Genomic DNA, 17,914 nt, shown 5'->3' with positions numbered 1-17,914 from the left:
CTGCTTTTCTCCAGTCATGATTCAGGAGTTACACAGGGCACATTTAGACTAGCATTATGGCGTTTCAACTCTTGGAAGAAAGTTTACCGAATTTTTGCTTTGCTTGTGTTTAAAGAAACCTTAAAGGGTCACCGCAACATTTTAATTACAACCAATTATTCAGCTCGAATGGATCCATCATGCATACCGAACACCAGTGCAAAAAAAGTTTAAACCAGAGCCAGTAGACAAAAGTTATTAAGCTTAAAAATTCAACATATAAAGATTGGACAAAAACTGAATTTGCTTAGCGCCGAGATCACCTGCAACCAATCAAAAGCGTGCCTTGCACATGGTCAGTGGAAGCTTGAGTGTCATTGTTGCTTTGCCAGGGGAGGCCCCACCACACATTTTGATGGAGTCGTCTTTCCACATAGACGCTGTTCGCAGGGCATGGGGTGACAAATGCAACAAAGGAAGCTCCTGCAATGCTTCTTCTTCATTGGTAGGATTGGAGGGCACTCCAGCTTCCACAAGCTCGCTCAACGATTGGCCTTTCTTTTCACATTTTCAGCTGAGGTGTGTCGACCTATCTTTTTTTTTTTCGTTGCTACTTCTTGGCGAAGTGAGCAGGGTGCAGTGGTCACCTCCGTAAAAATTTGAAGCTAAATGTGAAATGCAGCCACTGGCATTTTATTTATATAATTTTTACTCACTTCCACTTTAGATTTATTGCCGCTGGGAAAAGCTTGCAGCACTCCTCGAGCACAAAGGAGCTATAGGTTCAAACTGGATGCCCAATGAAGAAGGGAGTGCTCAGTCTGGTTGCCATCGCATTTCTGCAGCCAAAAACCGCTACTGTGTGTTCAAATGCTTGAAATTAGCATTTCCACAGTTGATTAAGATATTAAATATTACGATTTTACCCATCTCTTTGGGTGCTTAGGCACCACAATGTCTCATACTATGTAAAGAAAGAATAAAGACCACACGCTTGCCTGAAGGGCCCCCATTAAAATTGATTTACTGGTTAATATGTTCATGTGATAGTCATGAAATGAACTTCTTAGCCTTTTTCACAAAAGGAAACAAATATATTTATAGAATAAGTATGTGCTTTCAAAGAAGCCTTTAAATGCAGTTACAGCATATTTACACTCCATAAAAGGTAACATGCATAAACATGTTTGTAGGCATGCCATATTAACTTTATACTAAAACAACGAACAATAAATGTGTAAAATTGGTAAACAAGTCCAACTTGAATAAAAGCTGGATGAAATGTGGTGGCAATGCAAGAATAGGTGAAGATGTGAATGGTGTGACACGTTCACAAAGGGAAAGTGCCAATTGCTTGACCCGTTGGCCTATGCAACTGCTGCTTTGTTCACAGTTGTTCCGTAGCTGTTTCATGCTCTGGGTTGGGTCTTTTGCCGCTTTTACTTGACACAAAAGGCTGAGCAGATTCCAATGGCTCTTCGAAGGTTGCTGAAAAAAAAAAAAAAAAAAATGATGCCATACACAAAGCAATGCAGAAAATGCTTGCATGAAAAAAAAGCACTATTCCTAGATATGTCACTCTTTCTTTGCATCTATTTCAGCCTGGTTAAATATTTCTATGCTGCGGCCCATGTACTGACTATATCTGCGACACAAGTTTCTATATTATACATGGACAGTTTTGAGACAACCCATTGTGTATCAGGCATGTTCATTCATTCATTCATTTCATTTATTAATACCGCGTCTCTCATAGCCTGAGTTGCTTTGGGACGTTAAACCCCACAAACCAAACCTTTATTAATACTATCAGCCTAGCAGGCTATTACAGGAGTGGAAATAAATAAAATTGACAAAAAAAAAAAAGGAGTACATTTCAACAACTACAAAAGTCCGACACAAAAATCCAAGCAAATACAGTGGATGTAAATCAGAACGTCATATATAATACAGCAAAAGAAACAAAGAGAAACAGATTATGCAGAGGGACTTTTATATAGGCGCGTTTTGTTCAAAGTATGTTTTGAGGCTTTCAAGAAAGGCATCTAGAGTATTACTTTTTACAATGCAGTTTGCATTGTAAAAATTTTGCATAATTATCAATGACTTATACATGTACAGTAAGCTACTAAACAAAGTGTACTCTAAAGGGCACGGGCACTTTCTATCCCTTTATTCTGATCGGCACTACATGAACACATTTTTCGTTTTCTTTTTATGTACTGTGGTAACATTACATCTTTGCAGACTGGGTACGTATCAAACATACGCACATGTAACGCAACCTCAAATTCATAAAATGCAAAACATTTGAAAGCATTTTTCAAACAGCAGTAAAGCACTCTGGGTAACAATCTCGCTATTAAAGTTATTCCAGTCATTATTCCGAATCGTACCTGTTGTAACCAAATGTATTTGTAAAAGACAACGAGAAGCAGCTGATAAAATTTTTCATGGCAAACAGTTGGTCTTCTTGTTAGCTTGTATATTTGCACGTTTTCTGATACAACAGTCTCGATCAAAAATCCCGATTTCAGTGCAAAAACTGCAATGATATGAACATGAATCACATTTTACTGCTGCTGAAATAACCGATATCAGCACTGTCCCTGGCAGTTTTATCCTAATCAACTTGATCGGGGTCACAAGTGCCTGTGTAATGGCGGTGCTATGGGAATAAGGGTATGCGTATAGGCCATGTTAGACTTTCTATAGGCTATAAAAAATGATCTTTTGACTGAAAACAACTCCTGGCGATTTCAGTTAATGTATGGTGCAAGGTCACGGTTTTGAGGCTCGCTTTCTGTGGACTCTTGTCATAACACTGAACTGTTGCTCTCCATTCTTTTTTCTAAAAAAATTGCCGACTGGGTTTCCTTTTCAAATGTCCACTTCTACCTCCTGAACTGTACAAATGTACATAAACCTACAACTTCTCTGTAACAGGCACCTGAAATTCCTGAAATTACTGCTTGTCAACAGCTATGCACCTCTATGGATTGTGGACAAACTCCAGCTCTTCTTATGCTATGATATGTTCAGCTAAAGTGGCGCTCAGTCACCAGAAATGCTAAGAGTGAGAATGTGGATTATTTATGCCATGCACCCATGGCACATTCCACGTAGAGTCTTTGTCAAAAATGTGTGGCCCACGGGGTTCACTTCTAAGCCCTGTAACAAAGCTCCTGAGAGCAATATTGGAATAATATAAGTAAGCTAGAGAAGAGTGGGAATTTGTCATCTATGAGATTTCGAATGCTGGAGATGTGCAACGAGCCCAGTTACGGGGCATAGAAGCAAAACCCGTATATTTTTGACAAAGAATGAGCATTAAAGAATTGGCATAAGCAGTTCCTCCTGTTTTTCTGTGATGAGGTGCAACCAAAAGGTTTTTTCGTGTTTGATATGGCTCAGATGTAGAGGAAAGCGGCAACGAGTGGGATAGTTTTGAATAATATTTTTTTGCCAGATAGAGCATACAAAAAGTTACACTAGTATAATGTGAGAATGCGCAAAATCCATACAATGTAAGAAAACATAGAAGTCTCAACTCTTTTATTTTAAATTCTTTTATCTGATTCCACATGCCAGGTGGGAGAACTATATTTGAATCCCATCATAAGCGGTCTTGTTGAATTTGAGGCACAACTGTAGTTATACTGGTCCTACATTTTTTTTTTTAGTCAAAACACAAGCATGATACTGTTCTGTACACGGCATCATACTGTCACTGATTTTAGGTGTTTCTGCTTTCCTATTTCTGTGGTCAACTGCAGTCTACAAAATTTTCTGCATATTCAAGTTGTGGGGCCCCTACCCATCTGTGAGGAGCAAGCGGCAGACGGACACGAGAGCACAGGGAAAGCAGGGAATCAGGACGAGGACACGGACGAGGGCAGTCAGGGACAGAAGCCTCTGGGCTACGCCTGTCTGCCGGCGTCCCAAGTGGCCAGGCTTGGGCTTCCGCCACAGGCATCCGGGATTGCAGACCCGGATATCGCCCTCGATGGTACAAGATTCTGCTGGTGACCCGAGTGACCAGGCTTGGGCTTCCGCCACAGACGTCCGGGATTCCAGACTTGGATTGACCCGATCCTGACTCCAGACGCATCTGTCTGAGCTACATGAGTTAGGCGCAGCTGGACTCTAACCTTCCTAGCAGCTGTGATGATGTGGCCACTAGTGAGGTGACCGACGTATCCACCAGACGCTGCTCTGGCCAACTGAGTATGCGTATATGACATGTAACTGTTGGACTCAGGCTACAGCGCAAAGACCTGCTGTAGAGCGGCCACTGACCCGACTCGTCGATCTGGGATGCATCCAGAGCCCCCGCCTCCACTGACGCCCAAACGGACCACTCCGCCGGACGCGCCACCACCCCGGACACGAACACATGAGTGCACCTTTCCTTTTCTTGTGTAGATTATTCTCCTGTTCATTGCGCGTGTTTCTCTGCTTTTTCTTGCTTGTGTGTGTTGTTTTTTATTCATTGTTAAATTAGATTTATATTTTTTTCCTGTGCTGCCGTCTCGTGTGTTTACTTCTTTATCTCCATTCATAGAACCTCTTCCACCATCTTCCAGCCTTTTAAATTATGAGTCCTCTTTTACCTCAGTCTTGATGCGTGCAAAAGCAGCGCAACTGCGCACGTGCAAACTGATTATTGCAGTTCGTGACATGAGGCCAACGCAGCAGTGAGACTTGACCAAGGTGGAGAAAGCCAAGGACTGGAGCTCTGCTGGGGCACGCTTTCACTGTGTGCAAACAGCTCAAGCGGCCCTGAGATACACAGGCAGCGAGGAGCACTAATTTACCACGACGAAGACAGAAGACAAAAGCAGTATATCCCGTGGTGGATTAGGTATTATTCTGCGCGAGTTGCTACCACATGGAAAGCCTTGTTTCTTGCACTGTTTCGAGCCCTTTTACAACGTCACACCACCCCATTCACACTGTAGCGTGTTTCATCTTGCCACGTTGAAGTGCTGACTCTCCTTCTTTTGTAATTCTAGCATTGCGCGCTCGTGAGACTCAACTGCGTGCCCTGCTGTGCAGCTGCAGTTGTGCCTTTTCTAAGGCCTTTCATTGATTTGGAATAGACTGGTGTTTTTACGCAGACTGCAGATGTTTCACTAGTCTGCAGAGATGGGACCTTCAAGGTGTGCCTATAAAAAATGCAGCTGACTTTTTTTGGCTGCCATGCAAGGCCAACAGGCGGTACGGGACGAAATTTCAGTATCCTCTGTCTATTTTGCCATCCCACTCCCAGCTCTGCCATTTCCTGCCAACACTTTTGCAGCTAAACAGAAAACTTCGGCGAACAAAAGCACATTGATAGAGCCTATTCCAGATACTATGGCACTTACTGCTTGTGTCAGCTAGTTTTGGTTTGACCATTAGGCAAAATTAATATGGACTGTATGTTTACTTTTCAACACTGAAATTTCTCCGTACAACAAGCTTCATGCACCAGTCATACTGGCCATTTCAAGCAGGGCTGCCAACTCCTTAGTGTGGTTTTTTTGTGTGCCACAAGCAAATAGAATTTAGTGTGTGTCACAAACAAATATAAGATTTATTTATCACATTTCACGGCACAAATAGCCTTTGACCTTTTCCCAAGGGTCCAAAACAGCAGAAAGCTCATTTATGGCCTTCCATCATAATAATGGCACCTTCATCAGTCTTCCAACAATTTCTTCATGAAATTTTTCTTGGAAACAAAACATACTTTTCCTCGTCACATTCCATTACAACACAAAGCACATATGCGGTGGCTAAGGAGCTAGACCTCAACAGAAGGGTGAAATGAAATGTTAACCATTTTATTTGTGGCCAAGTACTGGCTGGGAGAACGAAATGCAAACAATCGTGGGGAAACTGTCTGCTAGGTGCTTCAAGTTCCGCTTTTGTTACGTCGCTCATCTGTTCCTTAGCAATCGCCGCACATGCTTGCAGTGAGTTTATTTGTGCTGAGACCTCTCTGATATCACTCTGGTATCACTGTGATATAATATGTGCGTGATGGGAGTGCGTAAATATACAATTCCCCAAAAATAAGCACGTACTATCATGGCTGATATGCTGCCATTGGTTGGACTGTGCAGGTACGAGTCGGAGTTGGTTTCTGGCGTACCTGAATGAGTTTAATGCATCAATCGCAAAATGTTCGTTTTTGCTTCATCATGAAGTGCTACAAAGCCTGTACAAATGCATTTTTCTCCGAGTGATAAATGCTATCAATGAGCTTCCAAACAACTCATATATATATGCCACGTATATGTGCACAACACATCTCAAAGAAAAGCATACTGTACTCGTAGAAAGCCTCTTCTTATTTTTATTTTGGCTCCTCATGTCATATTTCGCACGAGAACAAGCCATGAAACCGAGTAGAGTCAACAATGCGTTGGGTTGCAAATATGCAGTACTGTTATCAGTGTTGCAAAACAAATTTGCAGAATGTCGCTCTTCAATGGAGGCGAAAAGCAATGTGCTTGAGTGCTGTGCGATGTCAGTGCACATTAAAGAACCACAGCTGGTCGAAATTCCTAGAGCTCTCCACTACAGTGTCTCTCATAGCCTGAGTCACTTTGGGACGCTAAACCCCAAACCAAATTTGTCGAACAAGTGACATTAACACAACGACTGTGATGAAGCAAACAAGCAGGGGAAGTTGGAACTGGAAGCAGTAGTAAAAGACAGTTTTCCCGTAACATTTTGCGTAGACTTCAGAAACACACCTTAACCATCCACTCCCAAGAATAAAAGTGAAAATTTTAGTGTTTCAACTCTATATAGCACTACGGATGACCCGGGCATATGTGCACAGCAGATTTCAAGGCATACGATCACTTTTGCTTCTCTAGTGTGGTGGCTGGGAATTTCGCCACATGGGATATTAGCTGGTCACTTTCCCATCTTGAGAGGAAGAAAAGGATGGCTCACCTTTGTTATCCTCACTGCTGTCACACCGTGTGATGAGCTGATGAATGATTACTGTCAGGACCAGCCATATCAGTGGCACAAAACTGGCAATGAAGTATGTTTTTCTGGCACCAAAAGCACTAAGCCCAAGACCAGCAAGACAGGAGCCCGCTGCTATGCCTGAAAGTTAAATGAGGACCGTAGAAAATCATGATGCATGCGAGCATTACACCTTTACGCAAAGCACAGTATGATCTACCAAATTTCAGCTGATTCACCCTTCACAACTAAGTTATTTACCATCACTTGAAATATTTCACACTATTACTTACATTTCAAGTGAGTTTGATGTCAACAACAATTGGCTCATGAAGTAAACAGAAATAAAAAGAACACCAAGAAAACGTCTCTGCTTGGCCTATGATGCAAGATGTGCAAGGAAAAATACAGGGTTTTTCTATACTAGTTCATTTCTTATAGGGGCCCTATGAAGTTGTAGTGCTGAGCCTTTGAGAGAGTTTGATCACAAATCAGGGGCTCACAAAAACTAAAGAGTGCATTTTCTTTTTTCAGTCGCAATGAACATTAGAGAACAGAAATCAAAACCCAAAATGAAGAGCAATTGGTGTTACAGTTTGGTTTTGATGATAATTAGTGGCAGTAATACCAAACATACCTTAGGCAAAAGGATGAAGATAAGGAGTCCTCCAGCAACTACCAACAACACTACACATATATCACATTAACTTGTTTTGGTACATTGCAATCATTTAATTTTCCATTACTACCGTACAAAAATAAACCTGCGTTGCAAGAGCAAATCTTACTGCCAGCAAAGGTTTCGTACATATACTATAAATTCTGCTAACAATTCACACTGGGAAAACAATATGGGAAGCTCATCTTCAAGGGTGAAATTTTAGTTATGGTAGAAGCAAGACGTGATGAGGAACCGTATGCTAACAAAGCGCTGTAATCACCAAGCCTTAAGATTGCCCATCTATGCACAGCTTGAAAGCAACAGTGCTTCCCTCTTTCTTATGAGGTATGTTATTAGAGCAGTCTTACGCAGTGAAAAATTCAGTGGACACTTTCAAAAGAATCCAGCTAACAAAACAGTAGGTTAAAAAGTGCCAGGATCACTTTCACACTCATTACACAGAGTTATACCCCGGTCAGACAAGCCAGTTTAGTGTCACTTTCAATGAGTGCACTCGCCTTTAGTGTCATTCGCATCGTGTCACACGATGAACTTTAATGACACTCGCTGCCGAACACACTCGGCGTGAAGTGAGTTTGGCGAACTCACTACACTTTCTCCGGCAGGCGAGTGTGTAGTCTTTACAGCAGGGCGCTGACATATCTCATACATTTTAGAAAATTACAACGTTTTGAGATGTTTATTTTAATTTTATGAGTGTTTCAATTATTAGGCAAGAGATTTAAGCTGTCACCACTAAGAACCATGCGCATACTTGAATAGTTACCCTCGCTCTCAGTGCTCGCGCTAAGGCGAAGGCGTTCGTCTGCTGATATGGCATTGAGCGGCCGTGGATATGCATGGTATGCGGTATCTCAAGCTGCATCAACGAAGTTGGAGTTATTTGTAATCCAATCTCTAGAAAGCCGTCGCTTGACAGGCAGCATTTCGCTCAAGCGCCGGCTGGAGACACTACCGCTTTTCCTGGCGCATCCTGCCCCGCTGTCACCGACGTCAGAAAAGTGTGCGAGAATTTGTTTTCCCCCTAAATAATGATTCCTGAAGTAACTGCGACACAAGCAAATTTGTGCTCACAGCTTCATAGCCATCGTCGCCGGCAGCGCGGCGCAGCTCACCCTTGCAGTACACGTATACGCTATCTAAGTCGTCGATTTGAATTGCACCTGTCACTTATTATGAACAGACAGCAAGGTTGACAATAAGGCAGTGCCAGGAGTGAGCCATATATCCTATTAAGCTGGCCATACGAAAGCGCCGCCCACTGATACTTTGATGCGAAACAAACTATAAGCCTAGCGACGACCACGGAGGAGCGCACGGCCAAGCGCTACTTGCCCCGCGCGCTCTGCCGTTCACGGGCGCTCACAGGCGGCATTGCTGCGGAAAGCTAGTAGCATCCGGTGCTGTGAACGCTGCGAACTTCTTGCCTACTTTCGTGATGCTGCGGAAACTGGACATTTTTCGACGCTGTGTTACAGCTACACGCCAAGCAAACACTGTGAAGACGTGACGATGCTGCCGTGCGTGGGTGCTGCGCCGCTGAACATTTTCGGCTGCATAGAAGCGCCGTCGTACATGATTTCGTGTGAAAAATGCATGCTGCTCTGAATCATATACCAGCTAGATTACACCGGTGACTCAGCTCCATATGTATACGTCGCTACCGGCATTTTCTCGGATAACGATGCAAATCGCTCGCAAAGCTACGTTCGCTATAACCGCGGTTAGCAAGCGCGTAACTATAAACGAGGTCGGTTTTGCATGTTAAGAGATAACCATGCACGTTAGCGAAAAGCAGGGTCAAGCTAACATGCTCGTGCGACATCGCGATGTTTTTTTAGTCAAATACATGTACTCAAATGCACAAATAAACTGAATATTAGCTTGGGGTCATTGTGCTTGCAATAAAATTGAACTTTAAGGTATTTTCGTGAAAACTAATTATTTTACACATAGGGCTGCAGCATCCGCATCGGCACTGCCGTCATTTCAAAATGACACTTTATTTTGCCGTGTGACAGCGAGCACCGAAAGTGTCACTCTTCCTATGTAAGTGCACTTCGTGGAAGTGTCACTAAACTTGCCCGTGTGACTGGGGTATTAGTGTTGCTTTTAATGTCCTCACACTTAGTGTCACTGTGACCTTCACTGTGTCATTGAAACCAGAGCTTTTGGATCATGCCAGTTGGGAAACTCCACTTCAAAGAGTCAATAGTTTTAATCTGCATTTTTCAGGTGTTTATGAATTGTTGTGCCATCCAAAGGCGCTCAACGAAAGCTTTCTGCTACTGCCGTCGTCACCTTCTGGAAATCACTTTTTTTCTTTCTTTTTTTCCATCTGGATTAACTCCACGGCTGTTATGTCTCAGAATTTTCGCTATTGCAACTCTTCAGTTTATTTCATTTTCGAGGGTATACTGTACCTTTACCAACAACGTCAAAGTTTGCAACTTAGACACAGTTTCCTATAATGGCCACGACACCGCCACTATATTTAAGCATGCGCATTTTGACCAATCAAAAGCGCCATTTTTTAATACATGGGATCTATACAAAGTTTCGCAACTGGTAATAATCAAGAGCTCCTACTGAAACTATGCTGAGTGCTTTAACCTTTTGAGGGTTTTTGTCGTAAATGTATGATGGCGGTTTTCCATCCCACAAGGTTTTTTAGTGCGTAGCACTACTAGCCGCAATCATGGATTTCGCCGATGCCTGTCCGAAGCCACTCATTCTCTCTCTTTCCGTGAACTTGAAGTGGAGAAAGAGAATCGCGCAGCTCAGTGAGTGGCCGCACAGCTCTCTCTCTCTGTCCATCTCTCCATGAACTTGAAGTGGAGTAAGCGAAAGTGGCGACGCCCGCTTCACGCGATTTACCACCGAGAGATTGGAGCGGCCGCATAGATGCACCCAGTGAGAGAGTAAGCCAGTGAGAGAGGGATGTGTCTGTTGCGGACGTGGCAGCTGTCACTGGGCAGCGTTGCAACAAGCGTGTGTAACTCCGGAGTGAGCAGTCGTGTGTCGCTCGCGCGTCCTCAACTTCGGCATCTATCCTCTCGCATCAGTCACTCCTCAGCATTCACAGACAGAAGACGTTAATGCATGGTGCTCCCTGGATCTCGGCTCCGAGCTGCTCGCCGCGTCGTGAAGCAGCTTGTGCTCACCTCCGTGCCTTAACTGGCACTCGCCTTCAAGCGTGTTTCTTTCTCTCTTTCTCTCCCCCTATGATCTCACCACAGACCTTTCGGCCGCACAGCAGTGTATTGAAAAGGGGTACATTGTGCCTGTTTTCACTCATTTCTGAAGATAGTGTAAGGAAAGCTGATTGCTTCCCATCGCAATGGCACTGCGGCGCAGGTTCGCCGTGCTCGACGTGCTGAAGTACAACGGTTACGAAGGCAGCGGGATCGTGAGTCTACTGATTGTGATATTGCAGCTAAACAGTGCAAGAACCTAGATGCACAAAGAATGAGGAAATGTGTCCAGCGTGCCCAGGAAACTGATCAAGACACTCAGCATCGCCGTGAAACGGATGCCGAAGCGAAGAGAAACAAATGTGCAGTAGAAACTCCAGGACAAGGGGCTGCGCGACTGAAAGCAATGAAAAGGTATAGCAGGGATAAGCAGTGCTACGCACATACTTCGCATTTAATTAACTATACAAATCGGCCGCAATTTTTTGCTGTATTTGAAATTTCACGCCCTAATGACGATGCATGTTAATTGGGAGGTGCTGCCACCTCCTAGGACTTACAAGAAGAGCTTGAAATTTATTGTGCTGCCTTCTTGCAAAGCTAAACAGAAGTGATTCCCAGCAGCAATGCCCTTGCATGGTTTCGGATATTCCCCCTTCCCCTCCCTGATTTCAATGGAGGCGCCCAAAACTTGATTTTTATCTTTATGGCCACTCCAGGTGCAGGGGCCACAGAAACCGATTTCCATCTTTATTGGGGCTGCTGTTAGCTTGTTTATCATCCCCACTCACAAGGTATTCCTGCTCTCCTTGTGGTTTCCTGAGGTTCCCGAGTTTGCAGTGTGGAGCAACGTTGACTCCAAAATACGGTTCCTAATATTTTTCTACAACTTTTCCTTGACTTTACTCATGTTGAATTTTCAAAATCCGCAATAAAGCAATTTGACCATCTGGGAAAGTTTTTTTCAACTCAAAGGGTCAATGAGTCCATTGCTAGATATGAACAACTAGCTTTTACAGATATCCAGCAAACAGGAGCACACAGTCACAAATAGAGGTTCTGTTCTAAACTCTAGCCTCACCAAGACAATCGAAGACACCCTGAATGACGCTGAGGAAGGTGGCCTCTGTTCCAGGCACAGAGATGCTGCGGGCATACGAGGTCATGGCGACATAGAAAGAGCCGTATGTGGGTCCTTGCAGGAGCTCAATGGCAATGGCCCACCAGGGGTTGTGCATGAAAGAGTAGCCCAAGAACTTGATGAAGAAGCCGATAAAAGCCAGACGCACCACATTGATGTGCTGCAGCTTGCCTGGAAGAAGGTACCCAATGACAGTATACAGAACAATGCAGCCCCCAAAGCATAATTCAAGCTTGGCACAACTAGGCACAACGCCTGGCTAAAGTTATATGTTGGTACAAAACCTGGGAATCTACATGGCCACATTACGGATTGCACACTATTACACCCTGCCATCCTATAAACGTTACCTCAACAGGCAAATATGCCTGCACATGCTGCCCCCATATGCCAACAAGTAGACCTAATTAGTAAGTAGTCATTAACAGCAGTCTAGCACACTTCTGCTCAATAAAGAACTTGTGCCATAAAATCTGTCCAAACAATACCTGGTAAGGAAGCATATACTCGTGTATTATGACAAATGTCTAATGTACTACAACACTGAAAAGAAAAGCGAACAGCAGAGTGCGTGGTTTTCCGTATACAGACAGCACAGTCTAGCATCGGCTCGATAGTCCGAGGATTTGTGTTCAACTCCAATGTGCCTTGGCTGCTGCTTGATCGATTAGACGTTTGAAAGGTCGCCACTATGGCTCCGAAATCTTTGCCTGGCTACAAAGGGCTTTATAGTTCTGGCTGACAGTATCACATCCTGCGCGTGTTCCAAGCTTTAGTTCCTGGTAGTGCAAGATAACCATTTCTAGCCTCTTGCAAACTATGCTATGAGCTGCTTGCATTAAGGAATGAAAGTATTCAATGAATACCTGATCTTCACGAGTTTGTAGGCCTTCATAAAAAAGAAAAAAAAAAAGACATGATGGGAAAGGATGTTTTAGGTGTGCGTTGTATCTGGCCACAGTATAGAAACTAACCCGCTAGCTCAAGTCATTTTTTAGTTAGCAAAGAGTCATACAGCGTGTGTTAGGATGCTTGTCGTGCGTTGTTTGGTTCTGACACTCAGAACACACATGAGGTGCAATATCGCCAGCCAGCTTGAAAATGATGACAACGCTACGGCAGCTTCGATCAAAAACGCCAGTCTGCTTAGCGACAGTCAAGGCATGTCAGATTTGGACACACGGACACACACCCTCAAATTGTCTGGTGTACACTAGGCTGGTGCAAAATGTTATGTGCTTCGTAGTTCACTTTTTTTTTGTTTATCATGGCAGACATATCTTAGTGCACATAACTTCAGTAACTGCAATGCTTCCTTTATGCATGTGTGTTGTGGACGTCAAGGGGTCTTTTCAGGAGGCTTATTTGGAAAAGTATTTCACCATAAAAAAAATGATACAACATACCATTGACCCAAATGTGCTGGAGTTTCAAACCAATATATAAAGATACCTGCACAAGCCCTAATAGCGGTAACTGTAGTAATAGCAAATACGTAACGGTAAGAAGTCAGACACAATTCTGCTTCTGCACTTTGTCAATTAAGAAATTCCTTCACACAGGTAAGAAAGGTTAGCCACCTACCTATGAGCCACCCAGAGAGGAACATGAATGGCAGATCGCCCAGGAAGCTCTGTGTAGCCAGCGTGAGCCCCATGAGCAACTTGCTGGCCTGCAGATCCTGCAGGTACCAGTAGATGTAGTACCAGTGGATGCTACTGCAACTGCCCACCACAAAGATGTCCAGCAGGAAACACAAGTGCTTGGGCTTCCTCAGCAGAGTGCCAACATTCCTGAGGATGCCCTTGGTGCGTTTTGTGGGTCCCAGTTTCCACCTGCACCCGACGGCACACTGCATCACCATTAGCCCCACAGCCATGTAGAAGCCAGGGACGTCACTCTTGTAGCCCCGATAGGCGCTGACGAAGTCGACGAGCAGCCCACTCAGAGGAGCCATGATGCCCCAACCAACAGTGCCCCATAGCCTCTGCAAACCGTAATCTTGAGGTTGGTCACCCAGCTGCTGAAAACAGGCAGTGTCAGACAGGGAAAATGCACTGGAGATGGCAGTTCGAATAAGGCAGGTGAGGAGAAGGAAGAGCCAGAATTGGAGCAGGTGCATGTCTTCGGCGGCAGTGGCAGATTCTGCATCTCTCTTCAGGCACGACGGCAGTTCGACTGAACAGTTTGCGTCACACGCCACCATGCCTTCGCCAAACTCGAAACTTGAACTTAACAGAGGTTCACTTTCGTTGCTCAAGAGATGAAAAGCACTGGTCACGTTCCCCGACACAGGCTGTAAACTCGTCACGTGAAGAGACTGGCATGGGCCATTGGCATCGGTTTGAATAGTCTGGTTGCTTCGCGGGCACGGGCATGCAAGTGAACAGTAAATGCTAGAGTGTGTTAAGAGTTCGGCTCTGCAAGGCTCACTCTCAGTTCCCACAAATGACCCCACTGCATTTGGCATCGTCAAGTTGAGCTGCAAGCTCAACCTGGCATCTTGCTCACTGGAGACCTCACGACGAGGCACGGAGCTGACAAGCAAAACACAGACAGCTTCCAACAGGATGACTGAGATTAGCACAGGTGTCACCTTCTGCAACTTGTCGGAGATGCTTGCAATAAGTGGCCGGAGGAGGAAGATAACAAAAGGAGCGACTGTCAGCACCAAGCCTATGGATGCTGCTCCAAGTCCCAACTCACGCCCAAACACCGAAATGCTAGGCAAGATGATGGCGGATGCTGAAATATAAAGGATAAAGGTTCAATGTAGTTAAAGTACCTAATAATAATAATAACATTTATTTGCACTCAGAAAGGGAAAAAGAGGGAAGGGGGAAGAGAAGGGAAGAAAAAGAAAATGAAAGAAATTAAATAAGCATCAGTGTGTGCTCCATGTATGCCCTCAAAAGACTGACATTCAGCAGATATGCAAGACTAGTGGTAATGGCTTCTAGTCTGTCTTTTGGGAAGCAGGATCCGCACTTCTCCACCCTTGACAGTGGAAGCTATTCCTTCCTTGCCCCATCCTCTATTCACGTCTATGGCCAAAGCAGATTAATATGTGGATGCATAAAATGACTGCAGCACAAAACGGGGCCCAATGACAGACAAGGAGTTCCTCATGGCTCAAGGTCAACACTGAAAAGCTCTAACAAAATGGTCAGTTTAGCATGGCTAGGCTAAATATGAAATAGGTGTGCTAGCGCTTCATTTTTCACTTGGTGGTAATGCATTCCATGCGTGTGACAGAGGCCCATGAGCCTTATATAGCAGACTAAAAGAAAAAAAAAAAAAGGCAAAGAAAAATGAAATAACAGAAGCACTAGTGACTGAAACACTACTACATTCAGATGGAACATTTTGTCAAACAAATTCAAGTAAAGGTACCACTGACAGTTGAATCCATGAGAGACAAGTCTGACAACAGTAAATTAAAAATGAGCACAAATTGAATACTAATAGATAGCAAAGTAATAGATTTAAAGAAAAAAGTACTTGAGAGAAGCTCATTGGGAAAAGTGCCCGTTATTCGAAATACGTTAATACAATTTCATGAACAAAACTCCTTCATTTCTCTAGTGCAAGATGAGCGAGAAATTGACAGTGTGCATTATCACTCCCTTTGTGAAATATAAGAACACAAAACTTGTTAAAGGGGAAAGGAATTGTCCAAAGGCATGTGATAATGACTATTAAAAGAAAGAAAACGCTTCCTTTTAGCATACCTCAGTGAAATACTGTCAGAACAGCAATATGAGCCCTGCAAGGCCGAATTCTTACAGATCTGTATAAAGAAAAGGCCCGCACCTTTCATTCTGCGTTGACTATCGACGTCTGAACACTATCACCAAAAAGGACGCACATACCCGGCACCTCCACTAAGTTGTTACACTGAAGGCCTTCGCGAAAAATAGGATATCAGAGGTACCGTGACAGCAGTCAGTCGTACCTGGCTCTGCGCGTACACCACTTACTTTGTCTTCTTCCATAGCGCATAGTCTTTGCAGTCCGTTACAAAATTTATTTTATTCTCAGCTATAAACGAAAGTAGAACGACAACGTTGGCTCTCTGGCGATCTCAAAAACGCTCACTTCGACATGTCCAAAGAGAGATATATATATATGTTCAGCACGTAAAAGAGGCGATACGACAGAGTTATCTCGGATTCCGTCGCTTACCTCCATAAAGAAAGAAGAAGTTCGCCTTTGGGAAAAGCAGACCCCAGTTAAGATGACAGGCACGTGGCTTGGACTTTGCCTCCGCAGATTCGATGCCCATTGCTTCAAGCGCTGGAAGTCAGCCCTCTCACTTCTTACTACACCTAGGTGACAGATGGGAATAGTGTATAATGTAGATTGGGCAAACATCATGCAGACTGTCAGAGCTAGATGCACATTTTTTCAACATAATGATATCCATCCAATGATTGCAATAACTGTTTTAAAAAGTGCATTCATAACGTCTTTCTGGGATGGGGACAGTTCGCGCAAGAACCTCACATTGGGCAGCTCATGCATGAAAAGAAGCCCACTACGTTAACTAACAAAATAGTGCAAATAAAAGGCATAATGCATGAGTCTATAGGTCTAAACTAGTCGATTGAAGTGATTGAAGCACGATCAGTATATCCATTATTCCTTTCCACATAAAAACCTCTACTTTAATTATTCAATGACGGACGAACTGCCGTCCGTCCGGTTTGTCCGTCATTGAACTCGATCGTCGAAAGGAGCACAACATGATTGTCCAAACGAAAAATAAACAGCCACGCCGAGTAATGCAGAAGTACAGCAGCTCGGGACAAGTTAAACTAACTCAATTATGCAGACTACCTGAAGATGAGAGCTTTTGATTTTTTTTTTCCAGCAATTCGGCAGCATGCGGTGCGCTGCTAGGCGGTGCATGAATCATGCCAGAAACTAATTTACACGTGTTTTTATATGCAGACACGAGCGGCACCGGTTAGTTGCAACACAACACCAATCTAGTCAATAAAAAAAATGTAGTTCATTAAACGGTGCGGCTTACCCGGATAGCACTGCGTTACTTGCAAAGTGTGACTGCGTATTCAGACAACTGTCAGATGATCAGTTGCTTGTAAAAACTCAGAGAAGCGCGAAATCCGAGCTACGCACAACGGCCCGAAGAGTGCAACACATGTGCAGGCGCGAACCGGCCAAAACACGGCCGCAAGGGTTGCTTGTCGGAGCGGCTATGGAGCGGCAAAATCGGCGCAGTGACCTGAGCGCTCGAGCGGACGACGCTCCTACTCCTAGCGGATAAGCATCTGGAAAAAAAACGATGATGATGATACCTGGTTTAGTTTCGTTTTTGTGAGAATTTTAGCTCAACTATGCCACGATATACGTAGCGAGAGGTGGCGAGAGGTACATTTACCTGCCTGAGCTTGTTGTAGTCATTTAAGTACATTTAGCAATGAGAGACATATTGGATAAACGTATCTTTTATTCATTTTGCTTGACAGAGACGAAAACAGCCTGATGATCTGTATTTGGCAGTCTCCAAACGCAGCACGACACTATCACGGCAGTTCGCTTCCGTCGAGCGGCCGTGACGTACTACGACATGTGTCCAAACGTATTGTTCACAGTCTGCTTCAGATGGTAGCAGATGCACTCTCGGAAACTCAAATCCATCCCGGGGTGGAGGGGGCCAGCTCGGTCGGTCATCTCACGAGTGATAGAATTTGCCGCCTCATTTCCAGGGTGCACCGCGTCAGCCGGAACCCAGAAGAGTTGGATAGGATGGGAAGGGGGGGGGGGGGGGGGGGGGGGGGGGGAGTGCTTAAGAATATTGAGCGCAGAAGAAGAGATTCTAACCTTTGCAAAGTTGCGGACTGCACTCTTAGAATCGCTAAATATGAACTGGGCCGGTGTGCTGGCAATGGCGAGGGCGATGGCTGCTTCCTCTGCGGCAGTGGA

The 17,914-nt window shown here is 44.3% G+C and overlaps 1 protein-coding gene across 2 annotated transcripts; it reads right to left on the bottom strand.

The window, feature by feature from the left end:
• Positions 1–558: 558 nt before the first annotated feature.
• On the bottom strand, positions 559–17,210 carry LOC146186111 (major facilitator superfamily domain-containing protein 6-like). 2 transcript variants are annotated; one of them, XM_084607049.1, is made up of 6 exons: positions 17,001–17,210; positions 16,151–16,283; positions 13,550–14,710; positions 11,906–12,136; positions 6,931–7,089; positions 559–1,467 (listed from the first exon to the last, which is right to left on the bottom strand). In XM_084607049.1, exons 2-6 carry the CDS (start codon positions 16,248–16,250, stop codon positions 1,367–1,369), a joined length of 1,752 nt encoding a protein of 583 aa, XP_084463175.1. In that variant the 5' UTR covers positions 16,251–16,283; positions 17,001–17,210; the 3' UTR covers positions 559–1,366. The 2 variants fall into 2 exon arrangements, with proteins under 2 accessions (XP_084463175.1, XP_084463174.1); XM_084607048.1 differs by having other exon boundaries at positions 16,151–16,293; positions 17,001–17,209.
• Between the last annotated feature and the right edge of the window lie 704 nt (positions 17,211–17,914).

Source organism: Amblyomma maculatum, chromosome 6 (genome assembly GCF_055883805.1).
Source record: "Amblyomma maculatum isolate TAMU_Amacu chromosome 6, ASM5588380v1, whole genome shotgun sequence".
Taxonomy (NCBI): domain Eukaryota; kingdom Metazoa; phylum Arthropoda; class Arachnida; order Ixodida; family Ixodidae; genus Amblyomma; species Amblyomma maculatum.
This window is presented reverse-complemented; position numbering and strand designations above follow the sequence as displayed.

Coding starts and splice junctions, on each gene's coding strand:
- LOC146186111 (XM_084607049.1), bottom strand. CDS start 16,250: ATGGGCATCGAATCTGCGGAGGCAAAGTCCAAGCCACGTGCCTGTCAT. Junction 12,137..13,549: donor CCTCTCTGGGTGGCTCATAG/GTAGGTGGCTAA, acceptor ACCTTCTTCCAG/GCAAGCTGCAGCACATCAAT. Junction 7,090..11,905: donor GGGTGTCTTCGATTGTCTTG/GTGAGGCTAGAG, acceptor TTTAACTTTCAG/GCATAGCAGCGGGCTCCTGT.